The sequence below is a fragment of the Agelaius phoeniceus genome, chromosome 1 (assembly GCF_051311805.1).
Source record: "Agelaius phoeniceus isolate bAgePho1 chromosome 1, bAgePho1.hap1, whole genome shotgun sequence".
Classification (NCBI taxonomy): domain Eukaryota; kingdom Metazoa; phylum Chordata; class Aves; order Passeriformes; family Icteridae; genus Agelaius; species Agelaius phoeniceus.
This window is the reverse complement of record NC_135265.1, coordinates 47,758,567-47,778,771: the sequence shown is the minus strand read 5'-3', so window position 1 is coordinate 47,778,771 and position 20,205 is coordinate 47,758,567. Positions and strand designations below refer to the sequence as shown.

General features: G+C 39.8%; 1 protein-coding gene across 2 annotated transcripts in view; it reads right to left on the bottom strand.

The window, feature by feature from the left end:
• Positions 1-871: 871 nt before the first annotated feature.
• NPSR1 (neuropeptide S receptor 1) overlaps positions 872-20,205 on the bottom strand; it is a 120,190-nt gene continuing 100,856 nt past the window's right edge. Inside the window, exons 13-17 of one of the 2 annotated variants that reach the window (XM_054641751.2) lie at positions 15,577-15,778; positions 6,975-7,051; positions 6,219-6,308; positions 3,937-4,117; positions 3,576-3,812 (exon numbers count right to left, since the gene is read on the bottom strand). In XM_054641751.2, coding sequence (XP_054497726.2) covers positions 3,719-3,812; positions 3,937-4,117; positions 6,219-6,308; positions 6,975-7,051; positions 15,577-15,778 — 644 coding nt within the window. In that variant the 3' untranslated portion in view covers positions 3,576-3,718. Of the gene's footprint in view, positions 3,813-3,936; positions 4,118-6,218; positions 6,309-6,974; positions 7,052-15,576; positions 15,779-20,205 lie in introns of both variants that reach the window. The other variant, XM_077178361.1, reaches the window with a different exon arrangement.

Genomic DNA, 20,205 nt, shown 5'->3' with positions numbered 1-20,205 from the left:
GCTCATAGTTACCCCATAGTGCTCAGATCTTGAGAAATTCCTTGCCAGTGTTGTGGGGTGTTCCGTTGGGTTATTTTTCTTTTGTTTTTTCATAGGGCCGTATGGTTTAAAAGATGATTTTCCTGATTTCCTGCATCTTGTATTGTCAAGAAAATACGTAATCTGAATAGACATAAAGATTTCTGTTGTTCAAATGTCAGGGCTTGAACTAAGACAAGTATTAGACTTGCTTTTACTTCTCTTTTGTGTCTTTAGAGATTGCTGTTAGGAGGGGTCTGGTGCTTGCAATAGCTTATACTCCAAAACATACTTCTATAATGACAGGTGCTTGAGTCTCATGAAAACAATTCATATTTAAATGCTTAGGTAACTTGTGGACTATGAACCTTCATTAATTTATGCCTCACAAAAATTGGAGATGTGTAAGAATAATTTTTATTTTTTTGTTACTCTGTGGAAGTCAAATCATTTGGTGTCATCTCAAAAAGTGTAATTATATTTGTATGAAAAATATCTTTCTAAAAGAGCCCCAAACCTACAAACCACAAACTAATGGCTAAATTTTTCTTTTCTTGGACTGATAATGTCTGCACCTCTTAGCACTGGTTTGGCAGTGTGCAGGAGGGTGAAACATGTTTCTAGGTAGAGTTTTGCTTTGATGTTCTACAATGGTCACAATGGGCAATGTTGAATTTTGCTGCCTTGCATTAGTTTTTTCAAAGTAAAAACAAAAAGAGGAGACAGAAATTTCCGAGGCAAAACCAAACTGAAAGACAAAATGCAGCTTTACACTTTTAGCAAGAGATGGAAATCTGGTCCAAGAGAACTGAACTTTAAATTACATCAAAAATATCCAAAAGAGAATTAAATAGCTTTTTCATTCAGATTTTATTTGAAACTTGCACTGAAAGCATACATGTTTTCTTGGATTAATATTAGTTTGGAAAGTATCCTAGTCCTATGCTGTTTGATGTGACTTCTCTGAGAGATGAGTATCTGATTTTTCATGCTTCTCAGGAATCTACAGTCAAACAGGACTTTATCATCACACAAGGCTTTATGTCCTAGCAGTCATGCGCATGAATATTTCTGTTCACTGTGGGAATGTCAGAAGGATCTCACAGATGCCTCTTGAAGTGTTGAAGCTGTTGAAAAGCAGAGCTGCTCCTGGGCTGTCATGGACAAGCCAGATGGGTGCCCTCTTTTTGTTGTGTTCAGTTCCCCTCTCTGTGCAATCAGACCTCGACACTGAATTTTGCTGCCTCCTCCTAAGGGTGGGGTCTGTTGGAGCAACTCTGGCACCTTTAAGCAACCAAACAGCCAAAAAATGTGGGGTGAGTTGCAGACAAGGAATAAGAAACCTACTGGAGACAGATGAAATTCCCTAAATTTCTCTTCCCCAGAGACAAAGGAGGACTGTGCAAGTGTTTTCCAGACTAATGGAAAAACTCAGCTTTACAACAGAAGATGTGGAGAATAGAAAAAAGGTAGTAAAATGCCATCTCCTGCACAGTAAGAAAGCAGCATGGAAAATAAGATGAATTATTTATTTCTGTATTTAAGCACTTGCAAGGGATGCAGACAAAAGCAGTGTGAGGCCATTTAAACTGAATGATTCTCATATGAGGAAAGGCATCACAATCATGTCCAGAGGAAAAATGATTAAGAACAACTTGTAAATGGTACATAGTAGAATAATGAATGAAACAAAAAGCTGTTTCTTTGAAAATAGATTGATAATGACTTTATTTCAGTCCAGAGTCCGACATAACTCATGCAAATGCTCAATTTAGATGGATGGGATAATTCATGTGGTGACCCTAGTGACTATTATGTAAATTTTAGTGGGATTGAGTCATACTAAATTTGCAAATCAAAGTACTGCTCAGAAATGTTATCTGATTTCCAGGTATTGAGTCTAAAAACTCCATTAATTGTTCAAAAGTAGGTAGTGAGTGTACATTTATCAGATGAAAAATCTAAAATCTACAATCTATGAAGCTTAAACAAAGCAGTCCAATTTTAGGAAAGTTATTACATGCCCATGGGAAGAAAATATTGTCTTGTTCTTATATACAGCCTATCCAAGGTCACTGCAGTAAAGGCTGCTGCAGATTCATAGTTTTAATTAAGCAGTAGCAAAATTTAGACATAGAGTCTAAATAACAGAACTTCATGGTAATAAAAAGAGATACCTTATTTATTTTCCTGAGAACATAAAGCCCCATGATTTTATATGTCTCCTACTTAGGAAAATGTATTTTTGTAATATAGGCAATTATAAATAAATTTATTCAGTTCTTGCTTTACAGGGAGCAAACTCATTGCAAAAGATCATAATAATAAAAACTCCTTTTTAAACTGAGTCCACTTAAGTAAAAATAATTTTTTTCACTGAGCAGAAACAAACTCAGTTGCCATACAGCTGGTTGGAGTGCATTTTTAATACAAACTCTTCAAGCTGCCTTGTAGGAAAATGAACATTGAAGTTAATATCACTCTCCCCACACACACCTGCATGAGAAATTTTTCCTTATTTTTGAGAGCAGTGTGGTGGGAAGATACCCAGAGGGCTGGGAAAGGGGATGCCCAGGTGCTTGGGCACTCAGCAGCAAAGTTCTGCCTGAGCATTGATCCTCTGTGAAATCTATAATGAGTTCACAAGACTGGACCAAAATAATCAACAGATTGTTTTTTCTAAATGTAATTCGAGTTTTGTGGTTTTGCTTGGGTCTTTCTCCAGCTCTGAGTTTGTGCAAAGATGTGTGTGGTTCCCTGCATGATTTAAGTGACAAGGATGATTTACAGTGGTATGGGATAGGGAAATGCTGCCATGTGGGTGGTGAGAAAGATCTGCACTGGCTAAGTGCCCTGCATGGCAGCTCCCCATAGGATCCTGAAGAAGCTGCTCAGGGCCTTTGCCACAGAAGTGTGGAAGGATCTACATGTGGGGTGCACCATGGGGTCTGGGGAGGGCTGGTGAACCATTCAGTAGCCCAGAAATAAATGGTTGTCCAGATGTGTCATGTGTGTCCTGCTGGGACAATGGGGTACAACTGATGTGCCAAGGTAGGACAGCAGGGAAATAACACACTGGAAGGGGAGGAAGAGGTACAGGGACAGTGCTGCTGGTGTGATCTGAGAAGCTGGGCCAGGTGATGTGGCAGGCACAATCCCAGACATCCATTCCCCTCTTCTCTGGCTATAATTTTGTAAGTGGCTCCGTATGAAACCCAGATATAATTACATAGAGTGACAATGGTTTTTTCTCATTGGGAAAGTGCTTGTGTTTTCATTTTAGCTGGGGTCCTTGCTCTGTAATTGCTTGTAAACACTCTATTGGTTATAAGAGCCAGATGGTGCAGTAGATGGCTTTTAGTGACTCCTGAAAAATAGAGAAGACTCTGACTAGACACCATTTACTTTTTTTTTTTTCTGTTTGGAGCACATAGATTACAGCTTGCTTTAAACAGAGGGTCAAGATGAAACCTCACAACAGAGGCATGCAAACCTCTCATACTGAGCTTGGCACTGGCAGTGTACAATTGGTGAGGCTGCATTGCCCACCCAAAACACATGTGCTGCAAGGTGCACAGGAGCACAAGGTGCAGCCTCTTGCCAGTCAATGTCCATCCACTTCACCATGCACAGGGCTTGTGGGGGACCTCTGTTTTCCTCTGTACAGGTGCCATTGTGGCTTTGCAGATCATTGTCTGTGCTAGATGTATTCTGGTTTTGACAGGACTTGCATCTGCTGCCCTCCATCGCTCCTTTCCCGGAAAGTCCCCCCCAGCCTTTGAGTTCTTCTTTCCCTACAAAGAAAATAAAGAATGGTCAGAATTAAAGGAGTCAAAAACAGTTAATCAGTTTAGGGACTGTGTTTATGTGTTCCCTCCCTTCTTAGGGGTAGTCAGAGTGACAGTAAAGGAGCAATACTCAGAAGGGGGGCAGAGGCTGTTGCTGAAGAAGCAGTAGATGAGGGGGTTGACGGCACTGTTCAAGGCTGGCAGGTTCTGAATAATCACAGATGCGTAGAAGCGCTCTTTGGTCTCAGGCAGTATGTTGAAGTTGTCCAGGATATCAAAAAGAAAGTAAGGGCTCCAACAAAGAATAAATGCTGCAGACGAGACAGAGATAGGAAGAGCTTGATACTGGATAGTTTAGCAATTTAGGGAAGTAATTACACACTCATGAAGCAACTGTCATAACACATAAATATTTGTTCATGCAAAAAAAAACACCTCTCCCCATTCAGGATCTTATTTAAGAGAATAGTTATTAGATTGTGCTTTTATTTGTCTTTATTTTTATTTTAATGCCTATAAAATATATTATGTGTGTTTCTCTAAGTGTTTAGAGTGCTCCCTCTAGACATATTGAGACACTTCTGAACACTACACAACACATAAAGGGTAAATAGGTAGCCAGTTAAAGCATCATCAGTTATAGTGAAGTGCTCTTTTAATGGTCCCCAGAGTGAGCAGCCAATCTAAATGTACACACAGCCAAAGTGCTGCTCCGTGACAGCACTGCCTGTCACAGCCACCTATTAAAATAAGGTTCTCAGACACCCAGGAGCAAGGAATAACACCCTTTCACACTGCATTATGGCAAACCAGCATGTCACTCGGCATGCTGGATGGAAACGCTGTGTACATGGAGTGTGCAGGAAGATTCTCCTGATTTCCTGTACTGCCATTTGAGAGATGAATTTGAGGAGGGGAAGAGAGGACTGTACTGCTCATAGCCTCTGCTTTTGTTCAGAGGTGATAGGGAAAAAAGGTTAGCCACAGATCTAGCTTTGCAGGCATAGGGAATAAATCTGTCTCACAAATTTCTATGCTGTCTCTTCTCACAAAGGCCTTTGATTCAGGATTTGCATAGAAATGCTGGGACAGGCAGTTCACTCAACTAAGCCATAAGTATCTGGGTTGCAAACATACAGGTAATTGTGAAATCAGACACAGGATGACATCCTGACTCAGATGAGACAGCAGAGTAACCCTGTGCCTGTTTTCTTGTCTCATTAATCAGAATTTCTTCACTGGCAGTCAGCTGAGTGCTCACTAAAAGTGCAAGGAAGAGGTAAGCTCCCCTCCTGTTTTCTAGAGCAACCAAACAGGAGATGTCTGTGCATAGATATATGCAAAATAACAATACACACTGCCAGAGTGTGGATCATAGCACTCACTATGCAGAACTTTATGTGGCTTTAAGAAAATCCATGGATGTTAGGTGTCAATCTGTTTGCACATCAAGAGATACTGGGTGCCTAATATTATCAAGGTCTGCTGAAATACTTGAGCATCCATGTGAACTCTCAGCATCTGATGGCTTTGCAGTAGTAGTTGTGTCTGCCAAAAGCTTTCTCTGATTGCCACGCAGAAAAGTTCAGATGCAGAGAAGCTGTTCTTGGGCTTGTGGAAAATATGAATCACACTGGCCTCTCTCATGTCTGCAGATGCTGCCACTAGACAGTGAGCTAAGCTACTCAAGTGGCTGTTATCACAATAGTCTCCAATCTGGATTTTGCTGTGTTGGAAAGAATAGCAATCTCTTTTTCAGTGTCAAGGGATGACTGTCAGCCCTTGGGAGTAAACAGTTTTAGTTCCTTTCCTGCATGTCTCTGGCAGCTAATCACAAGCTCTGTGTGATGCTGCCTTTATTTATTGAGATAGAATATTAGCCTCCTAATTGCATCAGAATAATGTCATTTCCCTGGGAGACAGAGAACACCTGCAAGTCATCTGCTGCCCAGTTGGGAAAGGAGAGCTCATTCTTTCCATCTGGGCAGGCAACACACCTGTGACATTAAATACAATTTCTGCACATCTCACCTTTCTTCTCTCCCTTGCATCACCCCAGCAGCTCACAGGCCATACAGTGTCTCTAACCCTAAAATACAACTCAGTTGCCAAATCTTTTGACATTCTGGTTAGGAAAGAGATGTCCTCTTCCTTTCTTCCTTTTAGACATTGTCTCTTTACTTTCTTTATGTACATGAGGGGCTGTGCATCTAATTTAATGCAAGGGTTATGTCAGATACCTAAAATAGAAATGTATCAGCCAGAAAAGAGGGGAAGGACAAGATCAGAAGGCAAGTCAGGTGTCTGAGTAAAGCTCCTTCTCCAAGCTATCTACTTTGACTGCTGATGACAGAGGTTGCTGAGGAAAAGCAGCATCCTCCCTAGCTCCCAGCTCTGGGGCTTTTCACTTACCAAGGATAATTACAATGCTGTACTTGATCGCCTTCACCTTCGCCCTGGATATGAACCCACGGCTGGTGTAGCCACGGGAGGTTTTGCCACCTGGGAAAAGAACAGTTCACCTGGTGAAAGAACAGGACTGGTGTGTGGATGTGTCAGTGTGTACCTTGACAGGCAGGACAGGAATACACAATCTCATCTTTCCCTGGTGTCACTTAGGACCTCAGTAGTTCCTGAAATTTGGACCTTCACAAGTCAATCAAAACCTGAGCCACCCAAATAAAAGGGAAAAAGTAGGCAGAGCAGATCTCCCCAAAGCATTGAGGCATGTGCAGTCTTGGGGATGGAATACTCTGATCATTTTATAACTTTCTGTGGCCAGGAATTTCTGATCCTGAGCAAAATTTAGACTTGCAAGGACCTGTGAAGACACAGAAAAAGTGTTGCTGAGTATATGCTAGGAAAAAACTATTCTGGAAATGAACAAAGTTCTAGGAATAGGAATTCTAACTTCTAGAATAAGTAGTTTTACTTTTTATTAATTTTCTCACAGATGTTTCCTATTATGCCTCTAAAGAGAATTTAGTGTCAAAGGAAAGAAGGTAAATTATGTAGAAATGAGTTATGAATGAACAAATACAGAAACCCCATTCCCACCACAGCAATGAGGGCCCAACATGACATGTGCATGTCCAAGCACTCCCAGATTTGTGAGGATCAGCTGGAATTGAATCACAAAGCTGGAGTCACAGGTATGCTGAGACTCACCAGGACAGCTGGATATGATGACAGCCTGAGCTTTGCTCTTCATCCAGATGGTTCGAATCACAATTGAGTATATGACACTGCAGAAGGGGAAAAGTTACTGGTATCAGGCACAATAAATTTAACAGACATCTGAGTCTTGTGCTCTAAGAATATACTTGTCCATGTGTAAGGAGTTCACAGAGGTGGTGGGACTGCATAGGAATGATAATAGTAAATGACAATAATAATAATAAATATGATATGACTCTCCCACAGTACTTTTCTGTACTGAAAAGAAAAGTGAAGACTTTTCACTATGGAAGTCCATATGGTTGTCCTGGCTTTGTAGATGTCAAATTTGAGGCTCAGAGGAATGTAGTAATTCAGCCAAAAAATCTTTCAGGCAAGAGCTCATTGGTGATTTTGAGCCAGCCAATGCCAAATCCATCTGAGTATCAGCCCTGCAGCACTAGCTCTAATGAGGGAAGCATGGGAGGGACCTGGTTTTGCTGTATGTACACTTCAATTTTGCTGTTACTTTTTGGATATGAAGCTGGTGAATAAAATTTCGCCCTGGGGAATTTGATAAGGGCAAGATCAATCAGAAATGCAAGTAAATACAACAGTGCTCAGTTTTGGGTCTCAGTGTCCAGTGGTGGAAATCAAGGAGAACTGAAGTGTCAGATAAATGGGAAGAGTTAGATGATTCAAAATCAGATCCACCACAATTTGCATATTTAGAGAGGTTTATATACTTTCAATAGGAAAGATGAAAAGTGTCCTAGTACACAGTGACCTTGCATAGTTATGGACTTTCCCTGTGCAATAGCCAATCTGGACTTCTACTGATTTAACATAGAATAGATAAAAATAATTCCTTCAAGGTGAAGAGCTGTTTAAACCCACCTCCTGCTTGAGGATGTTAATTGTCATAAACCTTAGTGGTCCTTATGTGAAATAGGTGCAACAAAGGACATAATTTCAGGGTGTTTTATAGAGGAAAAATGTGTCTTACTGTTATATGGCTTATTTTTGTTATCAGAAGAGGCGTTATACTTATTAGTCCTTTCAGACTGATATATGAGCCTTTCCTACACCACCCTCAATCACTAGACACGCTTGCAAAGGCAGAATTTGTGCTCAAAAAACTATGAAGGTTTGGAGGTTTCCCTTTCTGTGGCAGTCTGAGCCATCTGGCTGCCAGGCTCAGTAGGTGAGAGCTACAAATTCAAGGTGCAGTCTGGGCTGTGCAGCGGAGCAGTCGCGTCCCTGCCCCAGCGAGGGGTTTGCTCACATCTGCCTACAGCTTGGACTACAGCTTGCTCTCCTTAATGCCTTCAAAAGTCCAGCTTGGCTCCCAGCTGATTTGGACATTTTCCTTTTATCTCCTGCCTTTTCAAGAACCTGTTTATTTAACAGCTCATACACTTGAAACTCGAGAGTTTCTTTGTACTTTTTACAGACAATGGTGGAAAATTCATGTACATTTCTCCTTTGATTGTTCCAATGAATCAGAATGTATTATAATGATAATTGTTGTCATCTCAGAAATTTTACCAGCTCACTCTTAAAAGTCCTGTTTCTATTTTCTTCCTAGCCTGCTGTCCCTAGCCTGACCTATTTATTTGCAGCTGAGACAATGTCCTTTCTGATGCAGATTTTCCTTTGTCCAGCAGGAAATATTCAGAGTTTCTTAAGCATCAGGACAAAGGAGTCTAACTCTGTAGTCAAAATATCCTTACTTTCGGCCAAATGCCAAATAAGGATTGAATTATGAAGCCAGGCTTCTCACTTGCTTTGCTTTGACCCCAGAATTTCTGCCCTCTTGGCTGAAGACTGGTAGGGGCATGTCTTTTGCCAGCTACAGTTACATCATCTGTCTTCTCATTGGCATTTCACCTATGAGATTACTTGCTGACTCGTTTGAATCCTTAATTTTTAGAGCTCCAGAGGAAAGTTGAATTCTTGTTTTCATCTAGCAGCTTAACAAAGTGCTGCCAACATAGTGGATCTGTGTCAGTATTTTTGCTTCTGTTCATCTTTCTTTGCTCTGTAGCTGAAGCCAATGGAGTCTTCCTTATCAAGAGTGGACTAGAGGTGGTGTAAAGCTGCTCAGGGTGGGTGTCAGGAAAGTTTACATGCTAGGTAGATTTCTGAGCAGTTCTTGTGCCAGCCACAGTTATTCATTTATAATTTGATCTCTCTGGGACTCCAATTTGTAGTAGTACCTGACCCTTTTCATTTATTTTTTCCCCAGCAATGTCGACACGCAGCTGAGAAACTGCACTTTCCAGAAACGAGTTACCTAAAGCATAGGATTATAACAGGCAACTGCATGTGTATTTCAAAGCCACAGAAGTAAAAAGAGGGCTCTTATGAAGGAGAAGTATTTTTCTTACAAGGGAAAATCAGCTTTTTTCAGAATACATTTGTAGCTCCCTTTTTTCTTGTAAAAGGTGGCTGGAGGAGGATCCTGAAGTTGGTCAAATGTCAAAGAAATTCTCACTTGAAAAATGAAGTGGAAGATGAGCAAAGAGTAACAGGGAACAGATGACAAAATGGTATTCAGAGGAGTGTTTGGAAATAGTCTGCACTATTCCAACCATATCCTAATTTCTGTTCCCTTCCTCTGGACTCTGAGCTGCTCAGCCTTCACTACCAAGATGTAAAAGCATGTGGTACACACTGCCACAAAGCTCTTTTTTTAACCCATGTAACACACCTGCATGCTGCTGGCCCTTGTCTCCACTGAAAGCACAGGGAGGTGTGATGTGCAGCTCTGGAGGTCCAGGTGTTGTCAGGCTTCTTTGTGTCTATAAGTGCACAGCACACTGATCTTCCAGCCCAGGTTGTAGGTGAGAGACTAATGAAAGGGTACTAAGGTGGAAAAGTCAAACCTGGATGGAAAATTCATCCAAGGCATTCTGAAAAGTAGCTGCTCAGGCTTTGAAGACCACAGGATAGAAAGGACATGCTGTTGATCTGAAAATGTGATGATTTTTCTAACACTGATAAAATGGGTATCTGAAGAGGTCGGAGAAAAATACAAAAACATGGCTCGCATTAAGGCTGTATCTCAGAAATGAAATTCTTTACATCTCCAAAAGCTTGATCCAAATTTTAAAGGATTAAGAGACATGTTCATCATAGCCTGCTATTAGTTAATGGTGTTGTTTAATATGCCTCATTGGTAATTACAGCATTTTTTATCCATGTAAACATGTAACTTATGGTTAGTCATACAAATGCAACTGTGAATAATCACACCCCATCTGTATTTTTAATTCATAGAACACTTTTTTTTTTTTAATAAAATGTCTTCTGGTAAAGCTATGTATTGATATTAACAATCATAAGTGTTATTGATCTGCCCACTCTTTAAATGTAGAGTTTTTGGAAATAAATAATTGCACTATGAGGGCGTCCCACACAGCCTCAGTATTTTCTAGTAAAATGAGCCTTCAGCATGGCAAAAGTGCACTTAAGCTCCCTGTTAATTACTTCTATTCATCATCCAGTATTGCCTATTGTTCCCTATACTTTATTTGTGCAAAGTGATGTGGCTGCTTTGTTCTATGGCAGCTAATTTACAGCGCTATTTGTCTAAAGAGAAAAGTAACCTCATCTGAACAAACCATTGCAGCCACATGTAATGGGTAAGTGAAGAGATGGACAGATACTAGAATGTATGTGCAAGATCCAGGGTCTTCATTTAGAAATGGAAATTGCAGGCAAAAAAGAATGGCCTCACTGAATCAAGTTCAAAAAATGACCTTTGGTATTTTTATTAATAGCATTTCTAGTCCTTTTATTTGATTTAATTCAGAGAAATACCTTTTATTTAATCTATTTTTTATTTCATTACAATGCCTTGGGTTTAATTCCATATTTTTCCTTTTAGCTGATTTTAGGTTTTTTTCTCTTCTAATTATTTTTCGGCTTCTCCAAAGCAAATGTTCTCTTTGGAGTTCAGATTTTAAACAGCAGATGGATATCTTTTTCCTCTGTGCTTCAAAAGGAGCTTTAGCAATTTTTTTTTAAAACATGAGTTTGCAATTATATTAGGTAAATGTCTATGTATTATATTTATAATTTTAAAATATAAAAAATATATTTAGCAATCATGAATAACAGCTAAAAAGTTCTAAATTTCTGGATACTCAAGTGCCAGAACATAATTATGTTTTGGCACAGAGTAGCAATGCAGACTAGAAACACAGTAGCTCTTCTGTTTCCCCATCGCAGGTTCTGAGGGGCCCAGGTGCAAATATTTGCAGGAGAGCAGTGTGTAATCTTGATTTGAGCCATATTTAACCTCTGTTCAACAGTGCCCCAGAGGTTTTCAACAATCACAGATACCATGTCAGCTTTACTTGGTGTGTTTCGGGATAGAAGAAAAGGCTTTGGTTATAGCTGCTGACACTTGTCCCAGAAGAGGAGAGAGCTAATTACTGCAGGTTCCCTAATTACTTTTTTTGAATCTTCTGCGGTTTCATAGGTTGATAATATCAACTGCAGAAGAAGTGGTAGAATAATGTAAATAAGAGGGAGCAGGCCAAATTTTTAAGTGCTGTATAGAAATGCCTGACTCAGGATCTGTGGTTCTTCTTGCACAATACTGAGACAGTGGGGACAAGGGAAGTTTTAATATGAAAAGAACAGATATTCTCCACTTTTTTCAGCTCTCAAAGATATCCACACACTGGGGTTAAAAATACCAATCATAGCTTTTCATTTTCTTTTCATTATTCAGGTCTTGTTCATTGGTATTGTAATCAGATAAAAAAAACTTGCTGAAAGACCACAAGCTTTTTGATAACTGATTGCTGATTCTCTAGTTGTGAAGAAGTGGTAGGAATAAACCTCAGAAGTATTAAGGTCTTTCAGGCTGTTGCAGTTTTCTCCATAAATTACCTTTCTATACATACATTTTTAAAAAAGCAGGGGGTGAGGGGGAGAGAATGCTGCGTTCTTCTGGTTCATGTTTTGGCTTGGAATCTGTAGAGTTTACTCACACCACATCTGGGGGTTTAGCTTGTCAGTGGAAGGGTTTTTCTTGGTGAGCATAAGGTTATCAGCTAAATAATTCATTCCATGGGCTGCAGTGTTATGAATAACACAACTCCTGTGAGTTAGTTGAAGGCTGTCAGGAACACGTGAGATCAGCTCTACAGAGAGAGCTGAGAGCTGCATGAGAGAAGCTTAAAAGATGATGGTGTCTGAACTGTAACAAGTGAAAACAGCTCAGCCAAAGCAGCATATCTAGTGTGGAATTAAGTCCTGCACCTGAAAAGTATGATTTTATCCTTTGTATGCACTTCAGATGAACAGCACCAGAAAAAGTGCTGTCATCAGTGAACTGCTTTGCTCTAGAGGTTAGGTTTTCAGCAGATTCAGGCAGCAGAACTAATTAAGAATTAACTCTGGCAGCCAGTGTCCCACATTGCATCAGACACCTGCCATGCAGCTAAATCAGAGTGCTTCAGCAGAGAAAATAAAGTAGCTGTGCAAACAATATGAATTCTTGCAGAAAAGGTTTAATTTTTTTCTTTGTGTGCACCCTGCCTTGCTTCCTCACTAAGTGTGGTGTATGGCTTAGCTTCTGGCTTATATGTATTCAAGGCTTCTTCTACTGATCCTTGACCTTTCAGTTACACATTTATGGATCTTCTCTCCATTTTTATGTTGTGGCCTTTTTTAAATAACATCTTCGGCTAAAGGTCATTAAATTAAAAAAAAAAAAAGCCTTCCAAAATTTATTAAATAACACCTTTCATTTTATAAATAATCTCTTGTCAGAGTAACACACAACTGGAACATACGTGATCTCTCTCACCCTTATGAAATAGCATCTCGTTTATCATCAAACCTCCTGTGCATCTGAAAGTATTGGGTGGAACAAAACTTTTACAGAGAAACTGAGTCCCAGGGGGTATTAACAGCCATTCCTGCTGTTCTTGAGCCACATACTGCTTACCAGAGTATTTGTATGCTGCAGCCACATCAGGTGGATTAGCTTTAAACTCCTGGACTCCCAATGATTTTTAAAGGAATAGATGTCACACCTTCAGGCTATGTTGCCAGATGTTTTACAGATACATCAGCTGGGAAGCTGCAACCTTCACTTTTCTGCTTGAGACTTAACAAAGTGTTCTAAAAAATAGCCATTTCCTTCCAAATTGCATGGCGTTTTTTCATAATGTCTCTGCTGACCTTGCCCTGTAGCTAATCCTCTTTTTCTGTGGTTTTAGACAATCCTCTCTGTTCTGAAGAAAATAGTATCACTGACAACTAGAAATAAATAAGCACAAAATAAATCCTTCCCTGCACCACTCCCCTTCCTTCCTTCCAGTGCCAGACACCAATTTGGACCTGTCAAAAATCCTTCTTCTGCTGGCAAGGACACAGGAGCATTTATGTTAATAAACACTGAAACCAGGAATGTTTCTGGGCAGGTGATGGACACTGTGCTGCCCCTGGCTCCAAAACCAGTGGTTTTAGCTCCTGTCCTGCCATAAACTTCTTGTGAGAATGTTGCTTAAGGTTAAAGCCACAAAAAATTTAGGATGTTTTATTCATGTGTCAGATGTCAGGGCAATCTCATGAAATGCCAGTTTCACTGCCTTTCTCTTTCCCCTCATGTCTTCATCACCTTCTTGCTTCTGGGGATTTACTGTAAAGCAAGTCACAGAGCTGATCTGGTTTGAATATCTTTCTTTGGCAGGGAGGAGGGGAGCATAATGTCAGCAGCTCTGAAATATTTATTGCTCTGTAGCTTGCCTTTTCTTGCCAAACAAGTATAGATGGTGTGTAAAAGGAGTGGCTGGTCTGTAACAGAAACCATGCAAATCTATGTGTATGTTAGAGTGTGAAAGAGATGTTTCACACACCTGTGGAATGACTGGTAACTGGGCAGGCTGTGGGATTTTTTTCCTGAAACACTTAAGATGCTGGCTAGAATTTCCCAGCTGCTGCCTATTTGAGAAAGCTCATAAAAGAGCCCCTTTCACAGTAACAGCCAGCCTCAAAATTTTCTAGTGCCATTTCTTTTCACTGTTAAATTGCTTTCTGTTTGTGCAGTGTATGTTTATTGATTTTGCTGCTACTGCTGGGCTGCAGATCTACCCACATTTTTATTTACATATTCCCAAGAATATTTTTTTTTGCATATTGAAAACTAGGCTGGCTTTCAGAGGCAGGAAAACATGCAGAGAAATTATCCCACCTAGGAAGGATAACTTGGGAGTAGTTTTTCCTTTCTTCTCAAACTTTTCTTTAAGGAAAACTTTCTTAATTTTTTTAATTATATCTATGCAATCTGGCACAAAAAATGGAAGGTTTAGTGAACTGACATGTTATGAGAAATGTGTAAAAATCATCCCTTCTCTCTAGGGAGCAACACTGGTCCATTTTGAATCCATATCAAAAAGTCAGCTAGATGAGTTCAAGCACCACATGGTTTTGATTCTATCAGAGATAAACTAGTTGCCATTAAAAGCTGCAGAAATTAATCTCTGTGATAAAACAGTAATAAACATCAAGGTTATGTAGTCACTCCTGTCATCATCTAGAAGAGATCAGCCTCTGAGCACCCTACTCTCACCCAGGGCACTAATGAGCAGGAAGCTAAGGGACGCTCATGGCTCATCACTTGTTGGAAAAGCAGCTGGACCAAGAGATAAATCCAAGGGACATTGCAAAAATAGTTTTTCTCTCAGAGTCCAAGCAGCAAATTATGGGGGGAAAAAAGAAGTCCCAGCAAGTCTTTCTTGCTGCTGACAAGAAGAGATGGACACCAAGAAATACAATTGTAACCTTGCTAGTGAAAGAAAGAACAGTAATGGCTCTGAGAACTGTCACTGACACTGGCAGCATTTTGAGGCAGTTAGGAAGCCTCACTCCCCTTCCACATCTGATTTTGGCTGCTCTTTTGCATTGGTGGCTCCTCGTGGCTAGTTACCTTCTGTTTCACAGCAGCTGAAGGCAGTGCTCTAGAGGGAGGCCGATCACTAAGTCTGCGATATTGATTGACTTCAGTTTTATACAGTTTCTGCAGATTGTCTTTGTGATTTGAGGCAAATCAGTCTCAAATATCTGCTTAGGTTTCCTAGCTTAGGTTTCCTATTACAAAACAGGAAGAAGTACATTTGTTCATATTTTAGGAGTAATTGGCAACTACTTGGAGCACTTGGAGATTTCTTTCCCATCCTGGTGAAGGAAACCTTGTTGAGTATTGTGAAGCTTGAGAGCACTTCAATTTAATTTTAGTTAATTAGTGTTAAGTGCAGTTTCCTGTTCTTCTATTAAAATTATCTTTTGTCATAATGGATAAATATTCATACTGGTTTTATAAAGATATCTTTCAAGCCTGAAGCTGTGGAGATAAGTGGACACACTTAGAGATTCATTCCTTTTTTCAGAGAAAATGTTTCTGGCTGTTAATACCACACAGAGAACACCCAGGGCAAGTACATGGACCCATGTATTATGTGATAAAAACCAAAACAGCTATGCAGCAGGTATGGAAATGAAATTGTAATGAATGACTAGAAATTAAAGCATTAAGCTGATTGCACACTTGACAGCATTCACCACACATTTGCTGACTGGGCTTTGGACTTACCTGATTATGATCAGAGGAATGAAATACACCAGGAAAGCCACAACTGTCATGTAGGGGATCCAGTAGGAGTCATCAGGCCAGAGAGCCCAGCACTGCACTTCCCCATTGGAGAGCTGCCGTTTCCCAAAAATAATCAGAGTGGGTATGGAAAACAGGAAGGAGAGGCCCCAGGCCACTCCTATAAGCACTTTTGCCTGCCTTTCTGTGTAACAGAGTCAAACAGACAGTGTCAGTGGGGTTGTTGGTGAGAGTGAACCCTTGCAGCACTATTGACAGAAAGGCAGGGAGGAGGAGGAAATTCTGTGAAGAAAGGGAATTTTAGGCTGCAGCTGGCTGGTGCTGAAAAGACTTCAAAGGAGAAAGAGGATTTCATCTCTTTCTCATGATAAATTGTCATGTCATTAGGAGCTTGTATTTTGCAAGTTTTATTTAAGGATGCTTAGGGCCTGTTGAATCTGAAACACTCTGAGAAAGGCACTGGTCAGGGTCAGCAAGTCAGAAACATGAAATGCAAATGGTACCTCTATGCCACAGAGAGAACATCACTTATGGATGTGAAGGACCTCAGACCTGCCCTACTGCATGCCTAGTGATGCACCTTGAAGTGAGAAAGACTGCAAAACATTTCCTATGAGGAAAAAGAAAATGCCTCAGTTCACCATCAGAACAAGATTGCACAACCAGCTGCCTTTAACTCCATCTGCAACTTTACTCACCCAAGGAATCAAGGGCCTGAAGAACCTGGGCATCTCCTGCCCTTCTCTGTATGAGGGTGGGGATCAAATTTAGCTCCTGCTGATAAACCCAAGCCATGCCAGGAGTGGACTGCTAACCACAAGACAGTGCAGATGACGGTGCTCAAGTGCCCAGCCCTGTTTTTATCTACTGCAAAATACAGGAACTGGGAGATCCTCCTGGACTTCATGGTGAAGAGCAGGAGCTAAAGGACCTCAAAATCTCCAGCAGGTTTGGGCTACTGCATCCTCTTGATTTCTGGCCACTGCCAAGTGAGGAAAAGCAAGTGGGAAACGAGATGACATCTGGTGGCACCCACAAGATTTTGTAAATATCAGTGGGTTGGAGCAGAAAGTTCCAAGGCTTTAATTTTCAAAAACCTGCATCTTCTGGCTAAAATCCAGTTAGCTCTAGCTGAAAAGGATGGGGAAAAAGGGCTTATCTGTGGAGTACCCATGGTTATCAGTGACACTTATTCCTCCTCAGCCAGATTGCAAGAGGAACATATGGGGACAGATTTTTTTTTTTTTTTTAATCTGGGAGCTTTAGTGTTCAAATACTTTATTGTCCTAAAAAACACCCGAGGTTGTGTGTGAAATCGAAAACCACTTTAAATTATGCATATCAAGAAGAATGTCTTTCCTCCTTGAAACTCTAAGAGCAATACAAAAGCATGTGGGCGAAACATTCAAAAAGTAATTTTATGCTTTATAAAACATCAGTTGCAAATACTCAGTTATCCTGCTCATTTTTAAATGCTACCCACGTTCAGGAAAGTATGGTCTTGCTAATCTAAGGCTTAAGGGAACTCTGATGACATCTGCCTAAGTGAGAGGGTTAGATTAAGGCTATAAATATTGTACAGGCAAAAGAGAACTGTGAAATTTCCCAAAGCATAAGGGAATAGAGTTAGCAAAAGGAATATTAAGAATAAATTTCACAAAATATTTCCTCACAGAAAGGATATTTCAAATGTGAGCTAACTACTTAAATTACAATCATGCAAGCCTCAGTGTTTTTCTAACTAAAAACGATCAGAGCTGGAAAAGAAATCTTTTTTTTTTGTTCTGTATATTGAACGGAACTGGACAATTTGGGTTGGGCAATAGAGCTATTTCTTTGTGTTTCATAACACTTTTCCTGCAATGTTAATTTATTTTCATTTTTAAATGTCCCTTGCATTTGGTAGAATATGGCCTTGCTAGTCTAAAGGGTGTTACATAGCACTGATAGGTAAGCAGGTTTTTGTTTTATAAGAATAATGTCAATTTTCTGCCTCACCAGCAGGACTTTTTTTATGCTGCATTTTTAATAATTGCTCTAATATGCTCAAAATGCCAGCAAATCACATAACTAGAGCTGTATCAGTTATAAATGAAATCAAACAAATAACTTTTGAAATACAATATTCTATTGAACCAGTCTGAGAATTTTCCTTTAGAGCTTTTCAAACTGTGGTGGCCAAGACTAACTCCCAGGGTTGGAGTGGGAACCTCAGCTGTGAGCTCTGGCTCTGACTCTCCTAAAAGATGTTTCCTTGTGACTGTCCCCTTTGCTCTGCTCCCACCACCCACCACCCCTGCACTGTGACAATGGGTTTGAGAACATCTCTCTGCTCCCAGCAATATGGGACAGGGGGTCACCTCCTGGAAGGAACTTTGCTTCCTGCCATCAAGAATGTAATGTAAATGTAATGAATGTAAAATGCTATGCAATCCTTTGATAAATTGAGTGTTACCTTAAAATTAGGTTTTAAACCCAGAGAGAGCAGAGCTGTTCCAGAATCTCAGTGACAGCACTGTTTTCAGCCCAAAGCCCCACAGGGATCAGTTTACACCTTTTTGGGTTTTGTCATTTTCTTCAGCAGTTCTTTTTTCACCTGCTGTTTAGTTTGCATGTTGTTTGCATATACCTTTCCAAGATGATGAAGTATTCATAAAATATTTTCTGCTATAACTTCTCAGTTTCTTTTCTTTTTGATCTTTATTTTACAAGTTTTTCTTAATACCCTTTTGGTTGTAGAATTAGGTGTCTCATAGTAAAAGCTTTATGATTAAAAGGCATTTTTCTTTCCCATACTGCACTTTCTGTGGTCATTTATATATTTGAAATGTATAAAATATTCAGCTGTTGAAGTTTGTTTTCTTAAAAACCATGCAAAGAACAGCTCATTGCTAATACTTTTTAACAAGACTTGAGGCTAGTAACTAAACCACAATTTTAAAAAATTGTTTGACATTTTCAAAGTGGAATGTTTGACTTTTTTTTTTTTTTCTAAAATGATATTTCAAGGCTACATGGAAACATAATTTTTCAAATCAATAAGAAGAAAGAACTCTTTTGTTCTTGATTGAAGGATTTTGGGGGGATGAGTGTTTCATTTTGCAAAGAAATTTGCCACAGGTTGACTCAGAACTATTCATGAAGTTCCTCTGTGTCATCACCAATGACAAAGATTTGTAAATCTCTTTGTTCTCCATCTGTAGAATAGCTAAGAGGGCATTTCAAAAGCGTCCCACACAGCACCTCTGCAAGGAATACCTGGGTGCAAAAGGTGATTATTTTATGTATGCTCCAGAAAGTTACTATGTTAAATATAACTCTCTAGAGCCTTCTTTTGGATTTACAGCTCTCTTCTTTTTTCCTTTGAACATGGACTTTGCTTGTGCATTAGTGTTTAGCCAGACCTTGCAAGAGGCAGATGGGTTTTGTCAGTGTTCTCTCTACTTGTGACCTTTTTCCCCTGACCAGAGCTGCACCCAGCTGATGGTTTTGCTACCCTCAACTGAGGCAACATCTGCTTTTCTCCAGTTAAAAAAAAAAATCAAACAAAAAAACCCTTTATGGTCTAGGTATAGGAAATGGGATTTTAAAAAGGCTTTTATGAAGATTTGAAGTGATTTTTCATGGGTTCTTTTTCAACTTCAAAGCGCTTTTCAAAGATTACCCATAGAATTCTTTACTATACCCAGGCAGTAATTTAACAAGCACTGCTTTTCCTGTGCCATGCATGAAGAAGAAATGCCAGCAGGTCTGTCCCACAGCTCATCCTGCTCAGCCAGCAGGTTTATGAGCCCCCACCCTGCCTGGTTGATGAGCCCTCCTGAAGGAGCTGTAGAGCAATGCCACCCCTCCCAAAACCCACTGGGAAAACCTTGATATCCATCTCCCTGTTCTGAAAGAGTTGATCCACACACTGGGGAATCTAAAGCTAAATTTCACACAAGTTTTTGAAGCTTTCAGACCTTAACATCTGCCAAAGCTGCACACTGTCTGAGCTGTGATAGACTCACAGGTTTTTAAGGCCAGGAAGGACCATTAATCTGATCCCCTGAATAGACCCGTCTGGCAAAAGCCATCATTACTCCAAAACAAGAATGATATTTGCATCTGATTAAAGCACAGCCTCCAGACCTCACGGCTCTTGTAATGTTTTTCTTCCTCCACACCTGCAATTTCTGCTTCTTCACTCAGTGCAACATTCTTAACACCCCACTTTGGCTCTGTGGGGAAGAAATAATTTTGTTTAAACTGTACTGCTAAGAGGCCAGGATATATCTGAGTGCTGTAAAAAAACTGAAACCAAACAAACAGAGGAAATTATAAGAAACAATAGATATCCAAACTTATATGCTAAGTCTTTTGAACATACATCAAATTATTTTGTGAATTCTCAGTACACCTTTCATCCAAGTTATTTTTTAATGTGAATAAATAGACATTATAGATGTTGCAGCTTTTACAGTCAGTATAGTGGAACAAGGGATAGCTTTTGTCCATTAAAACCTTCTAAAAATGTTGGAATATAATGAAAACCATTATACTTTTAAAAATGTCATTTCATTCTTTGCTAACACAACACTTATAAAAACTGCTGAGGGCTAAGTGGAGTTT